A 24,278-nucleotide genomic window follows, 5' to 3' on the forward strand; every position below is an offset into this window, starting at 1 on the left:
CCTGGACGGGGAGACAGAAGATGAGACACAGAATGGCAGGGGTGCGAGGCTGGCAGTGTTTCCAAAGCAAGCTAGAGAAAAGGAAGGAGAAATGGTGGGACAGACTGTAGCCCTGTTGACTCTGTGTTAGAGATCATATGTGTATAAGGAGGTATCAGACAGATAAATTTGCATGCAAGTGAAAGGCAAGACCAGATGAGGAAGGGCAGCATTTTTATGGAGAGAGGGCCAGAAGGAGAGATTGGAGACTCTTGGTTTTAGTCCAAGTCCAGTTTGTGGTGTGAATTTCAGTGAATGTCTTGTTCCTCTACTCTCCTTGTCATTCAGCTACCTCTGTAAGGTAAGGGTAGTGTTAATGGGATAGTATGAGATTTAACTGATGCATGTGGGGGTGATTAGACACTGGACCAGGTTGCCCAGGGAGATTGTGAATGCCCCAGTCCTGGCTGTGTTCAAAGCCGGGTTGGATAAGGCCTTGAGCAACTTGGTCTAGTGGTAGGTGTTCCTGCACATGGCAGTGAGGGTTGGGGCTAGATGATCTTTAAGGTCTATTCCAACTCCTTCACATTCTATGATTCTATGTACAGGGCTTAGAAAATTCTGCATGATTCTGTTATCAAAGTGCAAAATATTATGTACCCTAATCTTGCAAATACATTCTTTCTTTCTCAAATTACTTTGGTATCTAGAGATTCTTCCAGACACCAGCTATTGCTTCACTGCAGGCAGAAAAAAACATCCAAAACTAGCTCCATGAATTTCAAGAAACTTTGATGCTATAAAGGAACAGCCTGAAGACCATGAAGTTGTGAGGGCTGAAGATCTCTTCAGTTTCCATTCTGAAAGACCACTTAATCTAACCAAACATCTCACATACATTAAACCAACAGACTTTCAGTGGTTTCCCAGGCTACAGTTCATTAATGTCTGTATTACAGAGGACCAGGAAGCACACTAAAGTAAGGGCACTGCAGGTTTCATTGTTGCATGGTGCTGACAGAGAACTTGGTTCTCATACAGAAAATTAGACAGACCATGGTACTTCAAGTATTTTTAACTTGTGATCCGATGAGAGTTTTAGAAATAGGAGAGGTGGCACAAAGGACTGCACATAAATTCACAGTTCACAGCATAAGGTGGTGCTTTTTCAAGCTTATGGCATCTAAGATCCACTGTAATAAACACCCACAGGCGGGGAGGATGGATTTGCTGAACATTCTGCTGGACTCCTCTTTCTAGAACATGCATGCTGACTGGTTTTCCAGCTACAGGAGGGATGGCTTGAGGCCTGAAGGACTGATGGAAAACTGGCATCGTGGGCTAAGGCCCCCCCCAAGTGTGAGGTCATGAAAAACAAGCAGCCTTAGCGTTCTCCCCACCCTACTCCAAGGAAATATCTCCACATGCTGATGTGCTATTTAAAGGTCAGGGGGAGACTGAGGAGTTTTTCTGCATTTTTATGTATCCAGAGGACATGATCTTGAAAGGTACTCCCTGTAGGAAAACCACAGCATCCAGCAGTGTCAGTGGCCACCTCATAGATGCAGTGTTCCAGACATATAGAGCACCTTCCAAGGACCAGGGTTATCAGTAACCAGTCTAGAAGTTGAGACTGCTCATCTGCTAGAATCAGTGCTTGTCATACTAGCTCATGCTGCTTCTGTGGTCCCTGTACTCTGCTCCCTGGATGTGTCTCACCAGCTGTCTTGCTTTAGTTCCTGAGGGCACGCAGCTTTTATGGTCAGTGTTTAAGAGAGCCCAACACCACAGGCTTCACATCGTAGGCTCCAGAACAGTATTACCATTGATTAACAGGAATAATGAAACAGGCAGAACAGTGTACCTTTTGTGCTTGGTGCTGTTTCAAAAGAGCTGCATAGCAATATACACCAAATAGCCAGTTTGACTTCAGAGACATTAATAACTAAGCTTCACAGTGATTAAAAGCTACTAAAGGAAAAGATGAGCGTGGAAAATTAAAACAGCCTTCCTCAATCCATTTCCCAACTGTCCTGGAAGTAGGAAAAGAGATCTTGGTAGAAACTCTCTAAAAGTATATATCTTCCCCAGTTACTTTCCTGGATTTGCTGATGGATGGGACAGCTCACTGCAGAGGTTATTGGTACATTCAAACGCAGTTTCATAAGCCTATTATTACTAGAATCTGTGGGATAATTAATGCTTGCGTGAGAAGTTAATGAAGGACAAAGATTTTTTACTGCTGATGGTCTCAGTGAAACAACTGTCTGGAACATATAAAAAAGCTATTGTGAGTAACAAATTACCATTATGGAGAACCAGATGAATATAAATCTTTCAGAAAAGGTGACATGCTCTTTATTTTGTGGCTCTGATTCTAACAGTGACCCTATGGTCCATGTGCAGTATCTCTCTGATGCACCCATTTGGCTTCTTGGTGGGTGTCTGTACATTCAATGCCTCATCATTATGCAGTTCTGACAGAGTCCCATTTACCTGCCACCTGAGGCTTGTTCTCCTGTCTAAAAACTCCTTGTCTCTCATCAGTCCAATTTGACTGTGCCATACGATCCCTGAGCCAAATACACAGATGTGACGCCAGCATTTTAAGCTATATTGATGTCACTGTGTGTCACTGAGCAAACAAATGTCCTGTACCCCTCACCTGCGCAATATGTTTCTGTACACTGCTGCCAACTTGAGCTTTCATTTGGGTGGTAGCTTTATCTCCCTATTGGCTAAGGGCCAGCAAATCTTTGGATATAGGCTTGGAGATAATTTAACTCCTATCTACTAAATCAGACTGGATGAGAGTGTTCATCAGAGCACAAATCCTGCTTGAATTCAGGCAATCTGAGAGTAACAGGATAGAGAAATGTAGGTCTGGCTAACACCGTTAACATCATCTTCACATGGGATTGTGTTTGCTACTCAGTTTAGAATGAAATGTGACATACAAGCTAGATATCATCAGAACCAAGTATCTTTCATCTTCTGTTGCATATTTAAGAAAATGTTATATAAAACAGAACTGATTTTCCTCCTGAGAAAAAATTTCTGCTGAGTTCTACTTGGCTGTTGATAAAATGACTTTCCGTGTGGTTCATGATTATCTGGCTGACTGAGTGTGAGCTAATCCTCATTCCATCAGGCTGTGATTCTTCTGAGATTGCTACAAAACCTATGAAAGTCCCTAAACTCTTAGTTTTACCATTAGATTTAAGTTAGCTTAGGTGTGTAAAGCTGCCAGGGGAAAGAGAACTCTTCATTCATTTGGTTGCTTGGAAAGTTCTTGTACATTGTTTATCCCTGCTGGTACTTGACAAGACTTACAAGGACAAATTGGTGCATGGTTTTGCTCAAGCTGTCTGTGCATTGCTTAGGGTTAAACCCTGAAAATGCACACCTGCTAGGGAAAATGCCTTGAATGTGGTCAGTCAAGCTTGTTCATAACTAAGCCTACAATAGAGAAAAATGGCTCATCCCACAAAAACTATAGGTGACCCTGTGAGTATCCTCCTCATTTTGTTTTTGGACAGCAGTTCGTGTGTAGACCTGCATTCTGGACCAAACCTTTACAGTGTCACCTCTCTTGGTCATTCTTTATTGATCTTGCTAAGACAGGAGCCCATGCTTTGTTTGCAGAGAGGTTATTTTCATGTCAGTACTTCACAATGGTTTCAGTTCAAGGAAGAAGTGTTTTTACTGAAGAACGAAGGGGCTGAAATGTTTCTGTCAGCTGTTCAGCCAGGTAAGGGTGCACAATGTGCCAACACAATTCCACATGTATGGAGTATTCTTATATATGTCCACACAGGGACTGCATCCAAGCATGGTTGAAGTTTTATTAAAAGATTATTTTGAAAATACCTTTGACATAATAGAAAGCAAAACTGACTTGATCACTGTGTAGCCTTGAGGAGGAAGAAGGGAAAAAAAGGAAGATTTTTTTTCTATCTTGTAATGGATCTGATTCAGCTCAAGGGGAAAGATACTGGCAACTCCTCTGCTGCAGACTTTCTTTACCTTATAATGGTCCCTGTGCATTAATATCGCTAGGGAACAGTCCTTTTTGACATAAATACCACAATTAAATATTTAGTCATCTTGGTACAGACAAGATGAGTGACCTGTCAAAGGTCATGCAGGAAGTACAGAACTGAGCAAGGCACTAACCTGTGGTTTTCAATAGGTGAAGCTGTTGAATGATTATACCTCAAAGTTCTAGAAACTCTACTTTTCAGAAGCTTTAGATGAGTGGACAGAGTAATGGGAGAAAGGACTGACCTGTTGCATGGTCTGGGATGTCTGTCTTTCTTAATTCTAAACAGCACAAAGGAAAAAAAGAAAAAAAGAAAAGGAAGGAAACATGTTTGTAGCAACACCGTTCATTTTCTGCTCTTGCGGGGCTGGACTTAAGGTAGGATCAGTTTAGTAGCACTTGTATGTTGACATAATAGAAATCAGAGTAAACTCAGCCACACCATCAGCTGCCACTGATAAAATCTGCTACCTGTCTTAGTAGGAGCACTGAAATAAGACAAACTGTAAAATCCTAGTGGTGCTTTAGAAACCATTTAATCTTTCAAAAGATGTTATAAATAAAAGGTTTCTTTGTGAGATAAGTTCTGGAAGAACAATAAACCAGCATATCACAAAACAATCAGCTCCTGCATTGTCATTTCTAAATGATAGGGACAAGACAAATGTGCTTGACTAAGACAGTTTAGGGAGCTCACATTAACTTTATTAACAGCCATAGACATACCCACGTGGACACGTTCATTTGCAAATGCAGGGCATAAGCAATGAAGAGATTCATGTAATTAGTTGGCTCATGAAAAACAAGGAAAATACCCAATACTTGTGCAAATGCAAAAGGCATCAAAGTCAAGTAAATAGCTATCTATGAGGAATGCTCAGAATCCTGTGAACTCAGCAGAGAGATGTAGACATGAGGTTCTGTATTGCCAACAGAATAAAAATACCCTTGACATAATGGAAGGTATCCTACAATAATGTATTTCCATATAAGGACTCATAAATCTAAGGATAGGGAGCAATACAGTGTTGCCACAGGGAACCCCAAATATTTTTGTAAACTGCAACTCTGCTCTACATTACAAGAAAGAGAATGACAGGGGACAGACAGACAACTGTTGTCCTATCTAGAGCAGCCTTCTAGTATGAAAAGACAGCAACAGAAAATAAACTATGCAAATAATACAGACATCACTTTCTTTTGAAACATCAATGAACCAGTGAGACAAAGACAATATCTGTACAAACCCAACTGACTCTTCATATCCAGGTCATTCTTTCAAATATACCTCCAAATCACTCAAACATCGATACTTGGAAAATGAGCTATCAATTTTCCAGATACATTGGTACAATGGCACCTGAAGAAAGAGGACAGTTCTTTACTGAAGCATGATAAGCAAAGATAGCAGAGATCTAGTGAACTAGCTATGGATATCTGGCACAATATTAAGGCATTTTTAATTTCAAAAGATAAGGCGGCAAAAATGCTGTGCACCTCCTAAGCAATGATGTTGACTCAAGAATGGGCAAAGCTGAACGGACAGAAAAAATTGCTAACATTTTTAAAGATGTCTGCAAAAAGCAAAGAAAATTGTCAATAAGGTGTTCCCACATAGAAGAACATTTTGAACAGTTCTTGGTAAAAGTAGCCCGTTACAATGTCTGATACTGTAGCTGGGACTACAGTACCAGCACTATTCCAGCTCACAAAGATGGAACAGAGACCCTTGCCAATCAGCAAACTAAAGCACTCTGAGACCTGTGGGGTCATGTGAGGATCTAACTGTTCTGGGGAAAAAGGACAGACTTACATTCCATTAGAACATGAATATAGATAGAGTCAGCAAAAACATGAGGCAAAATCACTACAGTGAAAGGTGGTGAAACACTCATTGTCTTGAGGTTTCAGCATCAGCTCTTAAAAAAGACATAGACCAGACAACACCTATTGGAGGGAGCACTCAAACCAGAACTGCAGTGGACCAACTGCCAGGAATTTCCTGCAGTTCCTGGAGACATGCACTCTTGCCACAAGTAACTCCTTTGGAGTACAATTTGGTAATAAAGCATGAAAAAGCTGTTCTAAACTGAGAGGAAAATATTCTCTGTTGCTAAGGGAAGTCAGGGCTTTTAACTCATCAGTTTTTTCTTAGTCGATACACATATATATGAATACAGAATATGCCTCATGATGCACATTCATGGAATGATTGCTATATGAATTGGTTAACTCCTTTCATAGACACGATCTTCATATTTAGTTTTGCTATTTACGTTCTAGTAACTGCCATTCTTGATTAGTGTGGTGAGATGTTCTTTTTCTACCTTTGGGCAAAGTCTGGGCCTTAGCAACCCAGCATATGGTTTGGTGAAAGCTGATGTGGATTATTTTCTTGCTTTTTAGGCAGGTAACATTTAGCCACTGGGCTGTTCCTACTGACGTCCCTTCTGTAACTCAGTCTTTACAGATACAGACAAGAATTCTTCTGCATTTTGCATTTTGCAAATAGGCCAGCTTTAGGCAGCAATCTACCTCTTTCTGGAATAATGAAGTATCGACCGGTGTAGTGAAAAGTCCAATGCACCAGTACTATGATAACTCTTAAAATATTTTTGGTTGCTAGTCTTAGATTTTTCACTCCCAGGCAAAATGTACACACATCATAAATATAACTGCAATGTAATGGCAACACTTGTCTTCTGCCTCCTCGGTACTCAGGAGTTTGAGGCTCAAAATAGCGATGTGCTTGCTGCGCGGATAGTATTAAATAGACAGATGGTACACTGTTCTCACTTGGTAATCATACAACCCATATTTCCATAGACCTACGTAGGCAAACCACGGATCACCTACTGCCTGGTAGTCAGCATTTGAATACAAAAGGTTAACTTGTTAGGCGTGCCCTGGTAATTAGGGAATTGTCAAGTGTTTTCTGCACTGCTGAGCACATTGGTGCATGCTGATTATTTTCTAGTGTTTTAAAATATACCTTTCTCTTATGCTTTTAATAACTCTTGCTGGAATGGAGAGATATAACAAAAACTGATGTGCATTCCCAAGAGACTTTCTTCTCTCTTACTGTTCATATATACGCAACTTGGAAAGTCGTGTTCCCCTTACGCATTGTAGTTGCTGACTTAATTAGTGGTGTATCCTACAAATGAGGTCCAGTTTTCAGGGGAATTGCTACATTTCCTTTGAGGCTCCTTCTAACACACAGACTCATGTTTTAAGTGTCCTGGTTTGTTCTTTGTTACTCTTTTTTTTTTCATTAAAAATTCTATTCATTTTGTAAGTTATTCTCAATAGTGGCTGCAGTGATATCACTGTTTGGTTTAAGCACCTTTTTCCATTTAACTTTGCCAGGATTATATGACTTTCTATCCCAAGTTCTGCAGCAGTGGTTTCAGTCCCTTTGCAGCTAAGCTTATCTCAATTTTATTTCCATTTCTCTGTTTCTGAAATATTATCTTCATTAAACTTTTGCTTTCTTAGACAAAATATGAAACAAGCATTGCAGAGGTGCATAGGGAAACCCATTGTATAAACAAGCAGTATCTTCTTATGCAGATACAAAAAAACTCCTTGCCTGGGAATTCCTCAGATATACAAAGAAAACAAAACTGCAGTTTCTCTCCACACACACTCTATTGGTTTTGCTGGAGTTTCTCCAAATAAAAAATCAAATTTTAATTCTGGGTTATTACCCAGAAATATGTTCCCAGGGCTCTAAATAAAGGTTTTCCTTAATTCCCACTCCTGTGAAATAGTCTTTTTATACAGGCCTAAAAAATGCTCAAACAGAGCACTGGGAAGACTTGGTGAGGTGTATTCTCTTTGATTTTTATGTTGCTCTGTGTACAAGTTTATCTAATCAGATAGATTAGATAAATTTCAGAAGCCTGGATCCATCACAGTTGTTAACATCAACTGAGGTTTGCAGTCTTTCCTTTCATCTCTCAGCTTGTCCTGAGACAGCAGTTTCCAAATTGATCCAAAGCAGCTATTCCTGGAATGACTATAAGGAATAGTTGAATAAGGATGACTGGGCAGAACTAATTTATTATTCTCATTGTTTTCTGCATGGTCATCTCTTTTCTATGGCTTTCTATGGTGTAAGGAAATGATTTGATTCTTATTAAAAAAGAAAAAAAATCACTAGGTTTCTCTAGGTTCTGATTCAAGTTCTGTGCCCCATTTTAGTCATAACCTTGTTGGGGTCCTAATCACAACAATAAGTGCACTGAACAGTACAAAAAAAGTTTGAATGCTGAAAGCTGTAACAGTTGATTAACTCACAAATGAATACCCAATTTTTATGTTCTTCAAAAATTTTGTACTATAGTATTGGGAGACATTCAAAGTTTCAATGTTTTTCTGGCTAATGAGTGGTTTTTATGGCTATATGGTTGTGTGTATGTGATGGTATGGACCAAAGAAAATTATCAGCCTTGTTAGTGACTCTGAATCCCATCTGTATTCTGCAGCACACAGCTCTCATTCTCTATTTTTCTTTTGTAGGAAAGTGTTTTAATTCCTACTGGAATTCCTACTGTGAAATCACTTTTGGAGAAGAAGAGAAACTGATACTGATGGAGAGACTAATGCATCTGCCTTAAGGCTATTCTTTGCTTTTCTTTTTCTTTAGCACAGCCAGCCTGGCCCAACAAAAGGAAATAGGATGTTAGAAAAGGCACATGGTTTCTTCATACTTTTGTTTTCATAAACAAACAAAAAAAATACTGAAGGATCAAACTCCTCCAAGTATCAGCATTTAAACTAGTTGCCAGCTATCTGGTACTAAAACTAAGCCTTCTTTTTGAGACTCGATTTCTTACACCTTTTTTTGCAGCCTCAGTACTAATTGGTGCTCAAGATAAATGCTGAAATAACTGGATTTTATATTTGTTTTCACCAGCAAATAATAAATTATTTAGTCTTTTGTATGTATGGATGATCATTAATACTGATTCTTACTAAGTCTCTACATTTACAATGTGCAATTACTTTCATTTTACTTCATGGAGTTATAGAGTGATCTATTGAGACATGACAGTGTGTGCATGTTGCAAATAATTCAAGAGTGAAAGAAGTGAATGAACCTTCAGAATAAACATTGCACATTACCCAAAATCAGACAGACATTTGATTTACTTCCTTAAAATTCCTCCGGTAGCAAAAGAGATATGATTGAGAAGTTTAAAACTACAGTTTAGCTAGATCTAAAATATTTTCTCTCTCTCCCTCAAAGTCTGATTCTCAGTAAAGTCTTAGTCTTTATTTGCTAAATAACATCAGATTTTTAAAAGTGTGATGATGTACCTTTGAGTTCAACAGAGAAATCATGAGCATTCATAATTACCAGATATTTTGTCAAGGTGAAGAAAAGATTTTCAGTGTTTTGGATTCTGTTGTAATAATTTTCAATTGTATCTTTTTTAACAGCCTAAAAGTAAGAAAAGTAGCAGTTAGGATACTTACACGTTGTAAGTTAGCATTTGAAAATCACTGGTGAGTGTGCCAATGCTGTGTCTTTTTGTCAGGAGTAACTCAGTGTAATCCCCTCCACAAAGCTCTGAGCCAGGGGCACTGTCTCAGGGACAGCAAATTGCAGTCTGGATTTCATGTAACTCTACTCACATTAATTGATTCATCTGCCTGTTCAAATGCGGGAAAAAGTATCAGGCATGATATGATTATTATTTTGTGTGTGACTTTTAAGTGGGTTTTCTTCTGCATGATTCTGACTTGCTCAGAGACTTGATGATGAGCTGAAAGATTTTTCTTTTCTTACCACTTGATCTAAGGCCCATCAGAGTCAGTGAGCAGCAACTCAGAAACACTGAGGAAAGCAGAAAGGTAAAGATACTTTTTTAAACAAGACATTAAACAGGTTTTCATTCAGGGAGAGTACTTGATATAAACATTAAGGAAAGGGTAGTGCTTATTAGCTTCCTAATCACCACAAACCCTGCAGCAGTGCAAATCCCAAAGACTGGGGGTTGCTGCATTCCCACCTCAAACAAGTGGCATAACAGGATGTCTGCCATTGCAGTTCACACAGCCAGGGCACATGGCGGAGTAGGCTGTGCCAGGCACGGAACAAAAGGAAAGCAGGAGGCAGCCTTGCTCTGGAAGTTTCTGATTTATTCAGAGGAGACAAAAACAACTAAAACAAAGCTGTGCCCTTTCACTCGGTTTTCTTGGCAAAGTCAGAGCTAAGCCTCAGGAGATTTTGTGGGTTTGCTCTGCATATAATAAAAAATTAATTAATTAGGGTTAATTTAAAAGCTGAAAACAAATTTTAAGGCTAGTTAAATCTTCTAGAATTCTTGCCTTTTTTTTTCCCCAATTAATTTTTTAGAGTCTGGAAGGCTAAAATAGAAAATACAGTTCAATTACACAATAGCTTGCTATGAAACATTCACCTCAATGATCTGATTTATTTCCAGCCTATCAACCATCTTGATAGTTTGTGCAAGAAAATTACGATAGATTTCCAACAGGGAGAAAAGCAAATTGCATAAAACACAGCCCAACTCTCTTCATTTGCACAGTCAATGCCAACAGCACAACCAATTCTGTGAGACTCTACCAGTCACAATTTTTTTAAATGATTGTGAAATGGACAACAGATCAGTTTTCTCCAGATAAACATTTATTTAGCCATACCGTTATGCTATTATTTTGTGTGCACGTGTGCATAGAAAGAATTGCATAAATTATCTTTCCTCAAAAGCTGCAGAGTGAATATATTTTATGATGACCATTACAGCCTGTCTGATGCCCTGATGCTCGGCCATCTAGTTGTGAATTGGCCTGGCTGTTTGCTCCCAAACTAGCTGTGTATGGGTAGGATCTGCTACTCAGGATTTACTGGTAGCAAGGTCTTGCCTGTGTTCCAAGCCTCAGTAGACCACTCCCCTCATGCTGCCCTTACGGTTTACTTAGGTTGTGGGCTATGTGGATATCTCACTTACCATCTGACCCTCTATGTAATCCTCCAGGAGGAAGGCACTCTCAACAGTGCCTGGTTAAACCAGTGCTTCAGGCTCATAGGATCTGGCCTGCCCTCCTTCACCTTCAGGTGTTCCTAATGTGCAGTGGCAGCTGTTTACCTGCACAGAACAGAATGCCAAATCTCTGAGCAAGAAGCTCCATCAATAATGCTTCCATTTCCTTGTGGATCCCTGTGAAGAAGAAAATCATTGTTTCAAAGAGAAAGGCTTTGGAGGAACCGACAGTCAGTAAAAGCTCAGTTGGTCCCAAGGGCAACCTTTTGAGTAGGTTCTGGGCATCCTTCCAGGGAGGGCAGCTGTGGTGTGGATGCTGTAGGACGCCCTGGGCACCAATGGACAAGTGTTCAGTGTGCAAGTCAAACAGAGCTGTTGATTTGCTAGAGGTGTATTCCACTCTGCAGTCTACAACTATAATTTTTTCTAGTGGCCACTGATAGTAGGAATTACTCTTCTTTTAATAATCAAGATAATTTTCGATGCTAAGGAGATGTTTTAGACATCTCCCAGGACATTTCCTTTGCCCACAAGTGAAAGTACGATGGTTTTAAACATGATCTAAAGGGTTATGAAGAGCAAATAAAGCCCAAATCTCTAATGCTCTGTTTCCGAATCTGTTCCAAACAAAACATTTTCTGTGGCATATTTAAACATTTTAAGTGTTTCTGTGGTCAATTTGCTGATGCTTGAAGTGAATATGATATTCATTACAGAGGTTTATTTGAGCTTTTCTTGCCCAGAACGTAGCTGAAACATTGGATTTTCCTTTGTTACCTTCATACAGACAATGCATAGTTCAGTAAAGCTAAGGCTTAGTAAAGTTGCAGGAAAATGTTTTATGACGTGAGCACAGGCAAAAGCCATGAGTTATTCCTTCCCATGCTTGAGAGAGGTAATTATGGTATTGCAGGATATATAGTGACAGATAGACAAAGATATGTTTTTATATTTATCCACAAGTATAATTAATACCCACTTCTGAGCAGAATGTTCTGTGTATTCATTTGCATAATTGGAAGGGGCTTGCCATATCTAGCTGCATTTTTACCTCCAGTAATGCTAATCTTCTTTTTCCCACAGTCTGATTAAACTTTGCAAGTATCTTGAATTACAACCCTCCAACTTCACAGCTCACTGCTATCAGTAGGGATTGATTTGTTTGAGGAAGCTGGTGCTGCTGACCCTCAACCATTTCGGTTGCCTGACCTTCCTGACAAGTAACTCCTGTGGTCATCTCCAAAGACTGGTGTTATCTCCTGTGTCAGAAAGGACTTTAGCTACTGAAAAATTTGCACAGGGATGTTTTATTTTCTTGGCCCAGGGAAAAAGGTGGCCTCTTGTCACTTATAAGCAATAAGTACAAACAGATGCTCAACAACAGCCCAATTAATTATCCATTTTTAAATTTCAAGTTACCCCAAAGCATGTCTCTGGATTTACTGATAGATGACTTACTTTTATGTTTAGCTGCCTCCTCACTCCATTGTTTCCATGGTAACACCTCTGAAACATTGCTTCTTTCTGAGGAGATGAAATGTAAAGTGGCTGAAATATTTGAGTGTTGAAATATTTAAATGAAAACAACAGAAAAATGGTGGAATGAGTCAGACATGACAGGTAGGTGACACTCTCAATAGCTGCTATTAAATCGGACTATGGGTAGCGCTACCTTTGCTGTTCTCCTACTACAGGCTGAGAGGACCTGTGCTGAACCCAGGCTGTTCTGATGCTAAGAGGCAGCTGAGCACACTTATGACCAAAGCTATCTGAAAGAACCCGCTGGTACCCCTGCAAGGAGTTAGGTGTAGCATAGAAGTTAATTTGCAGGAGTGCTGTATGTATTATTTGCCACTGATAAACATTTCTTGTTAAAATTGGCAACAACTACAAATTTTATTGGTATTTTACTGTGAAGTCTGTCAAGAGGTTAACATGGAAATACTGCAAAAAGCAATACTGCCAGTGCTTGAAAACACACCAGTATTTGATTTGACTGCGTCTTTTCATTAATGGTAATGAGCAGGAGTTATCTGGGTTTGGAGGAGGTTGTGCTGCAGGTGTGGACATTTTTGTAGACATAAAGGGAGCTTTTATGGAGGATAATCTTCTTAAAGTACTGCAGCTACAGCAATGTCTCCCTCCTGCTACACCAACTCCTTTCACATTCACAGTACAAGACTTGATCTTCCAAGTGGATGGATGTAGTGGTGCTCGTTTCCCCAGTCTAGGTTGTTTCACTCACCCTCCTGAACCACTTTGATTAAGGTTCCCTTTGTCTGCTCCCACAGATGACTGTGCCTCACCTCCTTGCTTAGAACCATCTCCTGTTCTCGTGTACCAACCAAAGCTCTCTCTTCCTTCCCTTAAATGCCTCCTTAGACAAATACCTTTCCCCTCACTGTTCTGGACTCTGAACCAACCTTCTCTGTTCTCCCCTCTCTTGTCTGAACATAATTAATGAGCAAATTAACCCTTCTTTCTTATCTTTTCCACACGAGACAACGTGAAACAGCAATGAAATAAATGCCGCAAACTCCACTGAGCACTGTTCCCACTCACTTGATTTCTCTGATTGCCATTCCTTCTAGACTATCATTTTACATTATTTTATACACTGAATTTATCTTCCCAGAGCAAGGTTGTTTTGTTCCTACTGTCTATAAAAGAACCTGATTTCTACTAACTTTACAGAAGTAAATGGTAAGAATATTATTCCCCTTCTCTAATTGACAGTTATGACAGTTCCTCTTAGCTTTAACATTATAGATTTTCAACAGAATAAACTTTTGTTTTTGAAAGTCTGTGGTCAGATGAGAGGAAAAATCCACAGATCTCCCCAAGTTATGCTCACTAAGTGTTAAAAAAAGATGCCAGTCAAAGTGGGAGGTGTAAATTTTCTTAACGTTATTCACCATAATTTTATTTTAAAACCTTTGATAGGCAGTCAAACATCAATTTCAGTATAAAAATGGATATTAATTTTCAGAGCAAGCCCACTCAAGATTAGGGAGAGTTGATGTTGCCTTAGGAAAAGGGAATGAACAGGATGACCTTTCCAGGTTCCTTCAAGCATATGTTCTACAAGACTCTGAATAAAGACAGTTCTCACCTTTTCAATATTGTTGTTTCAAGGACATCAGTTACCAGGACATACGTTCCTTCACTTACTTATATACCATTTGGAGTCTGCAGTTGTTTTTTTCCACAGTCACAAAGGATGAATACTCACTCCTAATCTAATGAGGAAAAGGAGCTACCCTGTTGAATCTCTCCCAGCTACCCCAACAGGGCTTTCACTGAACCTCTTCAGCCTTCATGCTTTCAAGCACTGACATCATCTGAAGCTTTTTCTGTGTGAGAATTCTCCACAGCTTCCTCCTGTGTATTCATAAGATCACAGCAGCCTGTGGTTTGGGCTAACAACACATAGCTGTTGAAATTTTTTCTCACCGTAATGAATCAATTTTTGCTTAGTTAATGATCCTTCTTATTCTGAGGGACTAGCAAAGGCTTTTGGAAACAGATCCCAGTAGGTATCAAAGCTGAACAAAAGTGTGGTTGATTGAGGTGTGTGAAGATGTCTCCTCAATAGCTGTTTTGAATTTCACTTATTTCACAGACATACAAGAACTTTCCAAAAGAAAACAAATGGAGAGCATTTTATGGAACTGAATTTAGTTTCTTTATCTGGCAGAGGAATGAAATTATGGAGAGCAAACAAATGTGTTGTATAGTGATGGAAAAATGCTGCGATTAGCCTGCAGAGCTTTGACCTTCCCCAATCCCTTGTATTTAGCATGATGGCAGCTAACCTCATTCCTCACAGTTATGGGTAAGCACAGTCAAATTTCCCAGATCCTCTGGGAATAGGGCTGAGAATCAATAGTAAGCTCAAACCCACATGTAGATTTGAAGAGGAGGAAGGAATTCTCCTTACAGAGAGAGGAACAAATGAGAAATTTGCACTGGGCCTAGAAGATCAAGAGGTGAGGAACAAAGTCATGCGTAGCAAAGAGAGGGAAGGCATAGGGGAAGCAGAGAAGTAGGCAGAAGAGAAAGTGACTGTGAGAGCAGAGAGTAATAGAAAATCACTGGCAAAATGAAAACACAGTAAAATCAATGACACTGGGATTCAGTGGAGACAGCAAACTTGAGAAACTGAGAAAGAAAGAATGGTATGTGTGTAGGGGAGGATATGCTGTGTAACAGTCCTTGCAAGTTAACTCCCATTTCGGTAGGGCTTTATGCATGTGCATGAGTTCTTCAAATCTGGCAAGCATTTAATCAGATGCCTATAGCCCTGAAAAACCTAGTGGGCGTTAAACATAGATGCTGTGATGAATTTGGAGGGCTTAGACAATACTGATTTAAGGGGGCAAATATTGAGGTTTTTCTAACAAACTCCCTTTTTTAGGTAGATGTTGACTGAAACCTTATGGGCAGAAGAACATATTGAATACTACTGATATGCATAATGTCTCATTCTGTACTGCAAAAAGACATTTTGGCAGACTTAGAAAAATAAATAGAGCCAATGTACCTAAACTAAAATGTGTTAACAGCACATGACATCAGGAGTCAACTGATCTTATTTTCTTGTAGCTTAAAGGAGATCAGATCAAGTGCCTACATCTGGTTGGTACCTTTTATTCTTACTGTATGGCAGGAAGATTATATGCATTAGCTTGACCTCCTTCCTGGGCTTATGTGAGGTTGTTTATGGCATGTAGGATATGAGGAATTCTTGCTTGTAGCATCTCTACATACTGTGGGAGAATCCCATTATTTTTGATTGATTACTGTTGAACTCCCAGGTAGGGTCTTGGTGAGTGCGTTGCTCCTAGACAAGCATTGAATGTAGGGTGTAATCACAGATGCTCATCAGAAATACAAAGTAGCATTACCCAAGATTACTAAAGAGAAATCAGCAGCAGGAAGAATGCAAGATATAAAATACAAGGGAGGAGTTGAGTAAGCTAAAGAAAAATGTGGTTCCATATTACAATGTGAGACTGCCTTCTTCTTCATCGCTATTTAATTTTGGTTCACAGTTGAATTAGTTGCAGCCTTGGAAGCAAAACAAAGGTCTGAGTTAAATTACAGAAATAACTCTGTATTAAGGCAAAGTTTTGCCTTTGAAACATGCAAAAGTGTAATATGATAATACAACTGACAACTGTCCACTAGAACTGGAAAATGAATGGGAGATAAAAATCTGACAATTCATGGAAAGACATTGAGGATCTTAACACAAGGATGAGTCCTAGGTACTACAGTTGGAGCTTCTCTGTAAATACAGTGGTCCCAGTTCAGGGTTTACACATCACAGAGACTCTGGTCAAACCCTCAGTGCTGATGACAACACTGGATCTGCTTTCTAAATTTCCAGTATGGTTCAGCAAAGCACTTTTCACCAGTTCCTGAAGAACCATGTGTATATATATACACATCTAAGGAGATATGGTGGCCTGAATTACTGTTCAACATTTAAATATTGACATGCTAATATTTGCTTTCTCCAAGCTTATATTGTCAAGTCATATTCATGTGTCCCCCTTACCCAGGGACCGGGTCCTAAATAAGCACAGGATTGCTTCCTCCTTGACAGTCAGGTGATTATGGACAGCACTGAGCTAAGGTTCTCTCCATGACTGCCTCATACGAACTACCTGGACCAAATAGCAAAGGTGGGATCCCAGTCTCTTCTCTCACCAATGCCTTTCCTCTCAGTTGAATTTTTATGGCTTATGGAAGATTTTTTGATCTTTTTTAAGGAAACATTGTTGGCTTTCCTTTGATATTACCTTCTGACCGTGTGGACAGAACAAGAGAATTGATATATGGATGCTCTTTATATCAGTCGGAAAAGCTGGACTTAAACAGGCTCCTAGGGCTGGTTGGGGGCCTGTCACAAACAATCATCTCCTAATCAGCCAGGCTGCTCAGCTGATGCACTCTCAGCTCTTCTGTGCTGGAACAGTCTTCATGGACAACTAACAGGGCACCAGTTTCCAGCTGCCTGGCTGTGCTGCTGCTTTTTCTGCTCCTTTTATGGGGTGCCATAGAGAATTAATCCAAACATACTTCTCCTTCAGCTCTCAGCAGCATCAATATTTTCTTCTCAGATGAGCTGCTTTCATGGATCTCCTGTGAGACGCTCCCTAATTCAAAGCCTTTGGCTGTTACTCAGTTCAAGATACTAATTGTGCTTGAGATGAAAAACAAGCAAATTTGGCAGTGCAAGATGAAACTAGCATTAGTATGTGCTTCTAGTGAGACATTTTGGCATGGGACATACACAAAAGTTAAATGATCACAATGATAAGCACAGTAACAAGAAAGAACTGTTTCTTGCATTTGGCTTAAAGACAAGTGCTATTTAATATTTTCTTCCTTTACACTTTGTTTTGATGATATTTCCCAAATACCTTTAATTTTCAAAATGTAATTCTTTCAGAACTCCTAGACCTAATCTGGAAAACATTTTGTTCTTACTGTAATGGAAACAGAACATCCAGGGTATCACCATACCACTCACTGTGAAGGCACCACTCAGAAAACCATGTGTCTCACTCTTTCTTTCTTTTTTTTTTTTTTGAGACTATTAATGGAAGACTGCATTGAATTTATACATAGATGTTCTGGTTGCAGTAAGAGATAGCAATAATTTCAGATTTAAAAAATGAATGTAAAATTTGTAATGCCACCTTAGGCAGAAAGCATTTGCCTCTTTTTTGCCCCCGACACTGTATCACTATACCCTCATAAACAGCATGGATGTCTTAAATCCATGATGAAAATGTTGGGATGTGATTGCAGTAACAACCTCCACGTGAATGGCTTGAATGCACTCAAACAGATCCCTGAGGTGCAGGTCCTGACTGCTGTTGGGGAGAGGTGACTGGAGCTGAGTTCTGCAGCATACCACTTCCGTTTGAGACATTCTACACAAAGAGATATCTGACACATTTCACAAAAACAACCCACCAAAATAAAAGTGATTTCGAATTCTGTTCTGAAAGTTCAGTATTCAAGAACAATTTTGAGGCTGCCCTGTGATCACCAGACTGATTAAAAATGCTAATCAGAAGCTTGTATGATTAGGAGATTAGTACTGTCTGAACTTTGATCTGCCTCCTTTGTGTACACAGGAGGGGGAGAGACACACCATCATGGGTAGCAGATTTCTGTGTGAGGGATTCACAAGAGATCTCTTCATGGTTTTGGGTTTTGTGTTTTGCTTTCTGTTGCTCACAGGGAAGGCCTCAGGGTTTCTATAGTCACTAACTGTTACCTCTAAAACGGACAACTTTTTAACAGCAAGAAAAAGGAAAACAAACTGTGTCTGAAAAAGGCAATATTATAATTGCATTCCTGTTACTAACCATGTGGTTTGGTTTGATCCATGTGATGTTCATAGGACTTGACAGAATTAATGAAAATCCCTCACATGTGAAACTTAGGACCTCTAACAATGGTTCACTTCCATGGTCTTTGTGTAAACATCCCATAGACGCAAATATGAAATACCTGTGAATACCTGTGAATCACGGCCTGTGATCAGGAGTGCCATGGCTTTGAAAATGTCCTCAGCATAAAGAATAAGTAAGAGAATAAGCATGGTAAATAGAAAAATCACAAGCAACCTCCATCAGCTGCAGCAAGAGACTCAACCATCAGGACAGCTTCTCTGAAGCCATGGCCTTTATCAGTGAAGAATGGTCAGGCATTGGAACAAGTTGCCTTGGGAAGTGGTGGAATCACCATCCCTGGAAGTGTTCAAAAAATATGTAGATGGGGGACATGGTTTAGTAGTGAATGTGTCAGTGCTGGGTTAATGGTTGGACTCGATCCTACAAGTATTTTCCAATCTTACAATTCTGTGATTCTAAGAAGATTATAAACTTACAGCAAGTGGATACTGAAAAAAAACAACAAATCTCTGCAATACCCTCCAGTGTCACCATCCTTCTATTGCTAGACAAAATCTTCATACAGAAAACTACAGTCTTATTAAAGCTCTTATTAAACACAGAAGAGGATGGCAGACTGGTGTTCACATTACCACTCTGGATGGAAGCAGAGGCTTTAGCCCCAGCAAAGAGGTGATGGAAAGCCACGTGAGGAATTAGCTTTCAGGTATTATGACAGATGACAGGGTATGAAAGTGGCATCTCTACTGACATGGCCAACCAATACCTTCACTGGAGCTTAAAGGTCTTCAATGAAAAAAACCCCAGTCCACTATAAACAACAGTGCTGATCTAAAGACCTTCATTTGCCTTTATCCAGATTCCAATGCCTCTGTGTCTAACTAGCCTATAAGTTTTTTTGGTCAGGGATGGCTTTCACCATTCTGGGTTCAGAACAGTGAGATTCTGGGTTCAACTGTGAGATTTCTTATATGGCCATGGAGAGAAATAAAGGGACATAATCTGGCTTGTAATCTTCTCTATTACCTTCTTTGTAGTAGGCAAGAGCTTTCAGTGTTATTTTTCCTATCTCAGCAGCTATAAAGGGAATGGAAGAGAGAAGACTGGAGCATGTCTCAGTGCCATTCTTCTAACATGCAGTTGTTTTCCTGCTTTAATGTAAATCAGAAGGTCAAGAGCCCATTAGAGCCTAGGTGCCACTGGAGCCTGAACAGTTAAGACAGCTATGTGCATGCCAGCAACAAGGTTAACACAACTGCTTCTCTTTGGTTCCCCAGTTTGAGTAATGCCTTTTGCACTTGAGACAATTGGCAGTCTTCAGCATGAATCTAAGAGCAATTTCACACGCAGTGTGTACCACGGCATCCTGAGCACTGTGCTGCTGAATCTCACTACAGCAGATAGAATTCACAAGCAAAATTAAAAAACACATTAGAATGATGGGAAAGCAGAGGATTGGTGATATTTTATTTGTGATGATTTGTTTTTGTAGGCAGGATATTTGTATTGTAATTATGACACCATTAGAAACAATGCCAGATATGAAGCATTGTATGTCCTCAAGCACATGGACAAAGATCCAGCCGGAATCACCTGAAAGGCCTCCTGTTGTAAACCAAATGCTGTATGGAAAAGAAGATCAGATGAGTTAATCCTGTTTTGCCTACATGCTCTTCCTCACATGCACAGCATTTCTGGGAGGAATACATGAACTGATGCCTGTGCTGTAGGAGGAAGTTCCCAGAGCTGCTCTCGTTGGCTAACAGTAACCACTTAATTAATGTAAACATCAAATTTTAGTTAAAAAAAGAAGCAAAATCCACTGTGGCACAGTCTGGAACTAACCACCGTTGCACAAAATGGGTCATTAATTTGTCGTCCTGAACACCACATGTTCGTTGTAGTGCAAACTGCTTGCAGAAGCATCATTCTCCCCATGGAAATCCATCTTGAAACGCATCTCCTGGAGACAGCTGGAAGAATCCCAAGCCATCAGTGCCCGACGCCCCCGTCACCACGGCACCCCGGCACTTTCCCTCCAGCCCACTGCCCTCCGACCCGCTCCAGCGGCCGCTCTCCCACCCCAGGCGACCCCAGCCCCGTCCTGGATCCCGGTCCGCACCCCGGCTCCGCGGCACCTGCCGCTGGCCGCTCCCCCCCGCGCCCCGGTGGCCCCGCCAACCGCGGCACCGGGAGCGGGTCATTCCTGCACCGTGCAGGGGAGAGGATTAATGTCCCCAGTTATTTCTTCCCCCCCGCTCCGCGGTGGGGGAGGGCACCCGCGCGTTGCCATGGTGCGGAGTAGCCACCCAGAAAGTTTGCGCGTGAGAGGGGCGGGCAGAAGTGGGCCGGGCCGCCCGCGCGGGGCTGAGTGGCCACTCGGCGTCGACGTCTGAAGAGCCGCGGCGGCATGTGACGCCCCACCCGCCGCCCACGGCTGGCGGCAGGGGAGGAGGGAGGACAGGGAAAACTTCAAACTTGGGCGAGCGGGCGGCACAGGGAGCAGCATTGGATGTGTCCGTCGTTCCCTCGGTGCTGACCCGCCAGCCCGCGGCGCGCTTGTGGGGCGGGCGCTGCCCGAGGGCTTGGCCGCCGCCGCGCCGCTTCCTCCGCCGCCGTCCAGATGGTGCGTTGTTGGGCGCTGGGCTCAGCCCGCGCCCCTTGAAGCGCGACGGCTCCCCCCGCCTCCGCCTCCAGGGCTGCCGCCGCTTCCCCGCGCCCCCGCCCGCCGCCACCTGCCTTCTCCGCCGCGCCCGCTGTCGACCGGTGCAGGCCCTGGGCATCGCCTTCTCTCCGCCGCTGCCGCCCGCCCGCTAGGAGCCGCCCCGCGGGAAGCTGGCGGGAGTGAGCCCACGTTTTCCCACCGACCCCGCTGGCCGCCCCCTCGGCGCCCGCGCTCTCTCCGATGGAGCCGGAGGGGACGCCGCTCGCTCCCCCGAAGACCATGCTGCTTATGCTGAGGAAAGTTCGCAAGAGGCGGGAGATGCTGCTGCAGCAGCTGGGCTTCATCTGCGCCATCCTCTTCTTCGCCTGGTGCATGTCCAGCCTGCTCTCCAGAGCGGGTGAGTGGCGGTGGCGGCGGGACCGGCGGACCCCGGCAGGGCCGGGCGGGCGGCTGGGGCGGCCCGGGGGCTGCCCGGCCGCCCACCAGGAGCAGCCGGGGTTTGCGGGGTCAAGCGCGGCCGCCTCTTCCCGTTTTTGAGTCTCCCAGTGGAAATACCCCGGCGGGCGGGGGAGCAGCGCGGGTTCCGCGGGAGAAACCCCTGCGCCGGGCGGAGGCGCGGGGTGGATGTGGATGCCCCGGGGAGAGAGGTGGCTGCGCCGCTGGCGCCTGGGGGTTCAGGGCTCCCCGGCCCCGAGTCCGCCGTGTCTCTCGGGCCATGGACCGAAGGGGCATCACGGGGCAGCTGCGTGCTTGGAACGGCCCTGACAGAGTTTCTCCCTGCCGCTGCATCAGAGTTGAGTTCTCTCCGGCCGCTTGTGGTCCCCGTTGCAACTTCGGGCCACCTTTCATTTTGTCCTTAGGTTGTAAACCTCCATCAGCTACAACTGCTGCTTTTCTCAATCTCACACGCACACCTAACATCTTGCCCCCCCATTACAGTATGAATTTGACAGAAATTCTGCATTTTAGGCAAGGAACAGTGCTAATCATATGTTTTGTAGAGAGAGTATTATATAGGGAGTCTTTTGCATCCTTTGTGCAACTGCTGTGTTGGTAAACTGATGCATTTATAATTAACCACATGGCTGGGCTGTAAAGTGTGCAGCTTCAGGCCCTCTTCATGCAATATGCTTCACATCACTCAAATACAAAGACTAAGGTTGCTGGGGCAGCACTTGGGTCCCTAGATAGGGCTGCCGGCAGTCCTTGAGGATTTAAGAACAAAATCAACTAAGCCTAGATCTTACGTCTACATGTAATAAAAGAAAATCAGATTTCAGCACAATTAGGATGGGCCATATGCTTAAATTAGAGCTGAAGTTCAAGTGTATGCTTTAGGGAAGAAAAATCTGCTGGAACTTGTTATACTTTGTAATGCCCTTGTGCTCGAATTATTGCCTGATTTGTTTGAGCTGTATCTAGGATGGCAATAAGCCATCCATAAAAGAATTCAGCATCTTAGACCATTTAGCATATTGCTCATCTTAAAACTTTCAACTTGTATTTTAAATTGTGGATTTAGAGTATACTGTCGGTTTCTTTATTTAGAACTGTTTGTCATGCCTATGGGATTTTTTCTCTTGCACCAGCTATTTATTTTCATAAACTTACTGGTTTGTGAAAACAAGTACTGGGGGTATGAATATGTTTGCATAGTTTGAGAGGGTTTTTTCTTGAACTTATTGTTTTTCTAGAACTTTTTTAGGTTTACATGAAAAATGTCATGACTAATGAAAGTTTTTAATCTCCTGGGTTATCAACTAAATCCCTCATAACCTAATTTTTTTATGGTATGCTGCATCAGGTAGTTGGTTTTTTTTCAGCTGGCTAATTTACAATACATATTATCCATAAACACTGACCATCTGTTCTCTATGTTTCTTATAATTGTGGCTCAGAATATTTTAGCAAATACTCTAGAAAATCTAAATTCCAGGCTAGATTTTTTTTTCTTTGCAAGAGTTACTGTAACAAAACACAACCGTTACGTGATGACAATGTAAACTTTAAGATCAGCCATGGAAGAATTTTTGTTGTTATTATAATATGTTCATTTGAAAAGGATAAGATTGAGGTGGAAGTGATTTAATTAAGAGGTTCTGTTCTTTATTTGATTATTTTAATTGCATACCTTACATTATCACAAGTGCTCCTGTGCTCTATTTAGCAGGTTTCATTGAGAATGCTTCTGGAGTATGAGTTGAGGCAAAAGCTCCATTGACTTCTAAAGAAGTTTGTTTTTCTTCAGACTTACGAGGGTTCACTATGCAGTTACTTTCCATTTTCTTTGACAAGTTATGAACGGTTTGATGTTATCGAATATACCCACCACTGAAAAGTTCAGCATCTAGACTCAGAATAAACTAAAATGTAACTGGAACATGCCCAGACGCATTTTTATTTTTTTTGTGAAAGCAGTGATGCAGTATATGCAAATGCAGGTGGCAAAATGGAAGTGTGGTTGTTGCTTATGTCGGCATTGCTGGGCTGTTTCGTCTATAGGAACTGCTAAGAGTTGGCTTTCACAGGTACAGGCTTCAGCATTTGCTTGCTGCAGAGTATTGTCCTGTTGTGGGTCACAGCCATTCCGATGGCCAGAGCATGTTAACAGCTCAGATACTGCACCTTCATAGCTGGTTACACCCTTGGGAGGTGGGAGCACCCAGCATACGTCTGTTGGCACGTGCTCCAGTCACACCTCGATTTTGCTGCGCTTACATTCTGATGGTCTGCCCATGCTCCTCACCAGTGGGTGCACACAGTCCAGTTAGGGTGACGTACAAAAAATCAACTTTAATGGGCATAACCTCTTTCTGTTTAATACAGGACGAGAACCAATTGTTGCAGACAGAGGTACCATATCAGAACTGTGGAGGAATAGAAGGTTGATGGCATCACCTAATGGGACACATGAAGAGAAGAACTGTACAGAGCCAGGTAAGATGGGAAAACTTTGTGATGTTTTGAGATTGGGTAGTGCCATGATGACCAAGCTGCAGTGATGCGTAAACATGAAAGTGTTAAACTTAAAAATACCCCAGGGCTGTTCTTTGAAGAAATAAGGTTTATAGTGCTATGTAATGTTTTGGGGGTCTTTATGAGACTAGTGCTGACAATTTGATTTCTTTAATTTTGTTTCT

At 41.7% G+C, this 24,278-nt stretch overlaps 1 protein-coding gene across 2 annotated transcripts in view; it reads left to right on the forward strand.

Moving 5' to 3' along the window:
- Positions 1 to 21,378: 21,378 nt before the first annotated feature.
- The window catches only part of SLC24A4 (solute carrier family 24 member 4), a 95,654-nt gene continuing 92,754 nt past the window's right edge, over positions 21,379 to 24,278 (forward strand). For both annotated transcript variants that reach the window (XM_018082846.2, XM_029964243.1), the window contains exons 1-2: positions 21,379 to 21,535; positions 23,965 to 24,075. In XM_018082846.2, coding sequence (XP_017938335.1) covers positions 21,379 to 21,535; positions 23,965 to 24,075 — 268 coding nt within the window. The remainder of the gene's footprint in view (positions 21,536 to 23,964; positions 24,076 to 24,278) is intronic.

This window comes from Manacus vitellinus, unplaced genomic scaffold (assembly GCF_001715985.3).
Source record: "Manacus vitellinus isolate BGI_N305 unplaced genomic scaffold, ASM171598v3 scaffold_6_pilon, whole genome shotgun sequence".
Taxonomy (NCBI): Eukaryota; Metazoa; Chordata; class Aves; order Passeriformes; family Pipridae; genus Manacus; species Manacus vitellinus.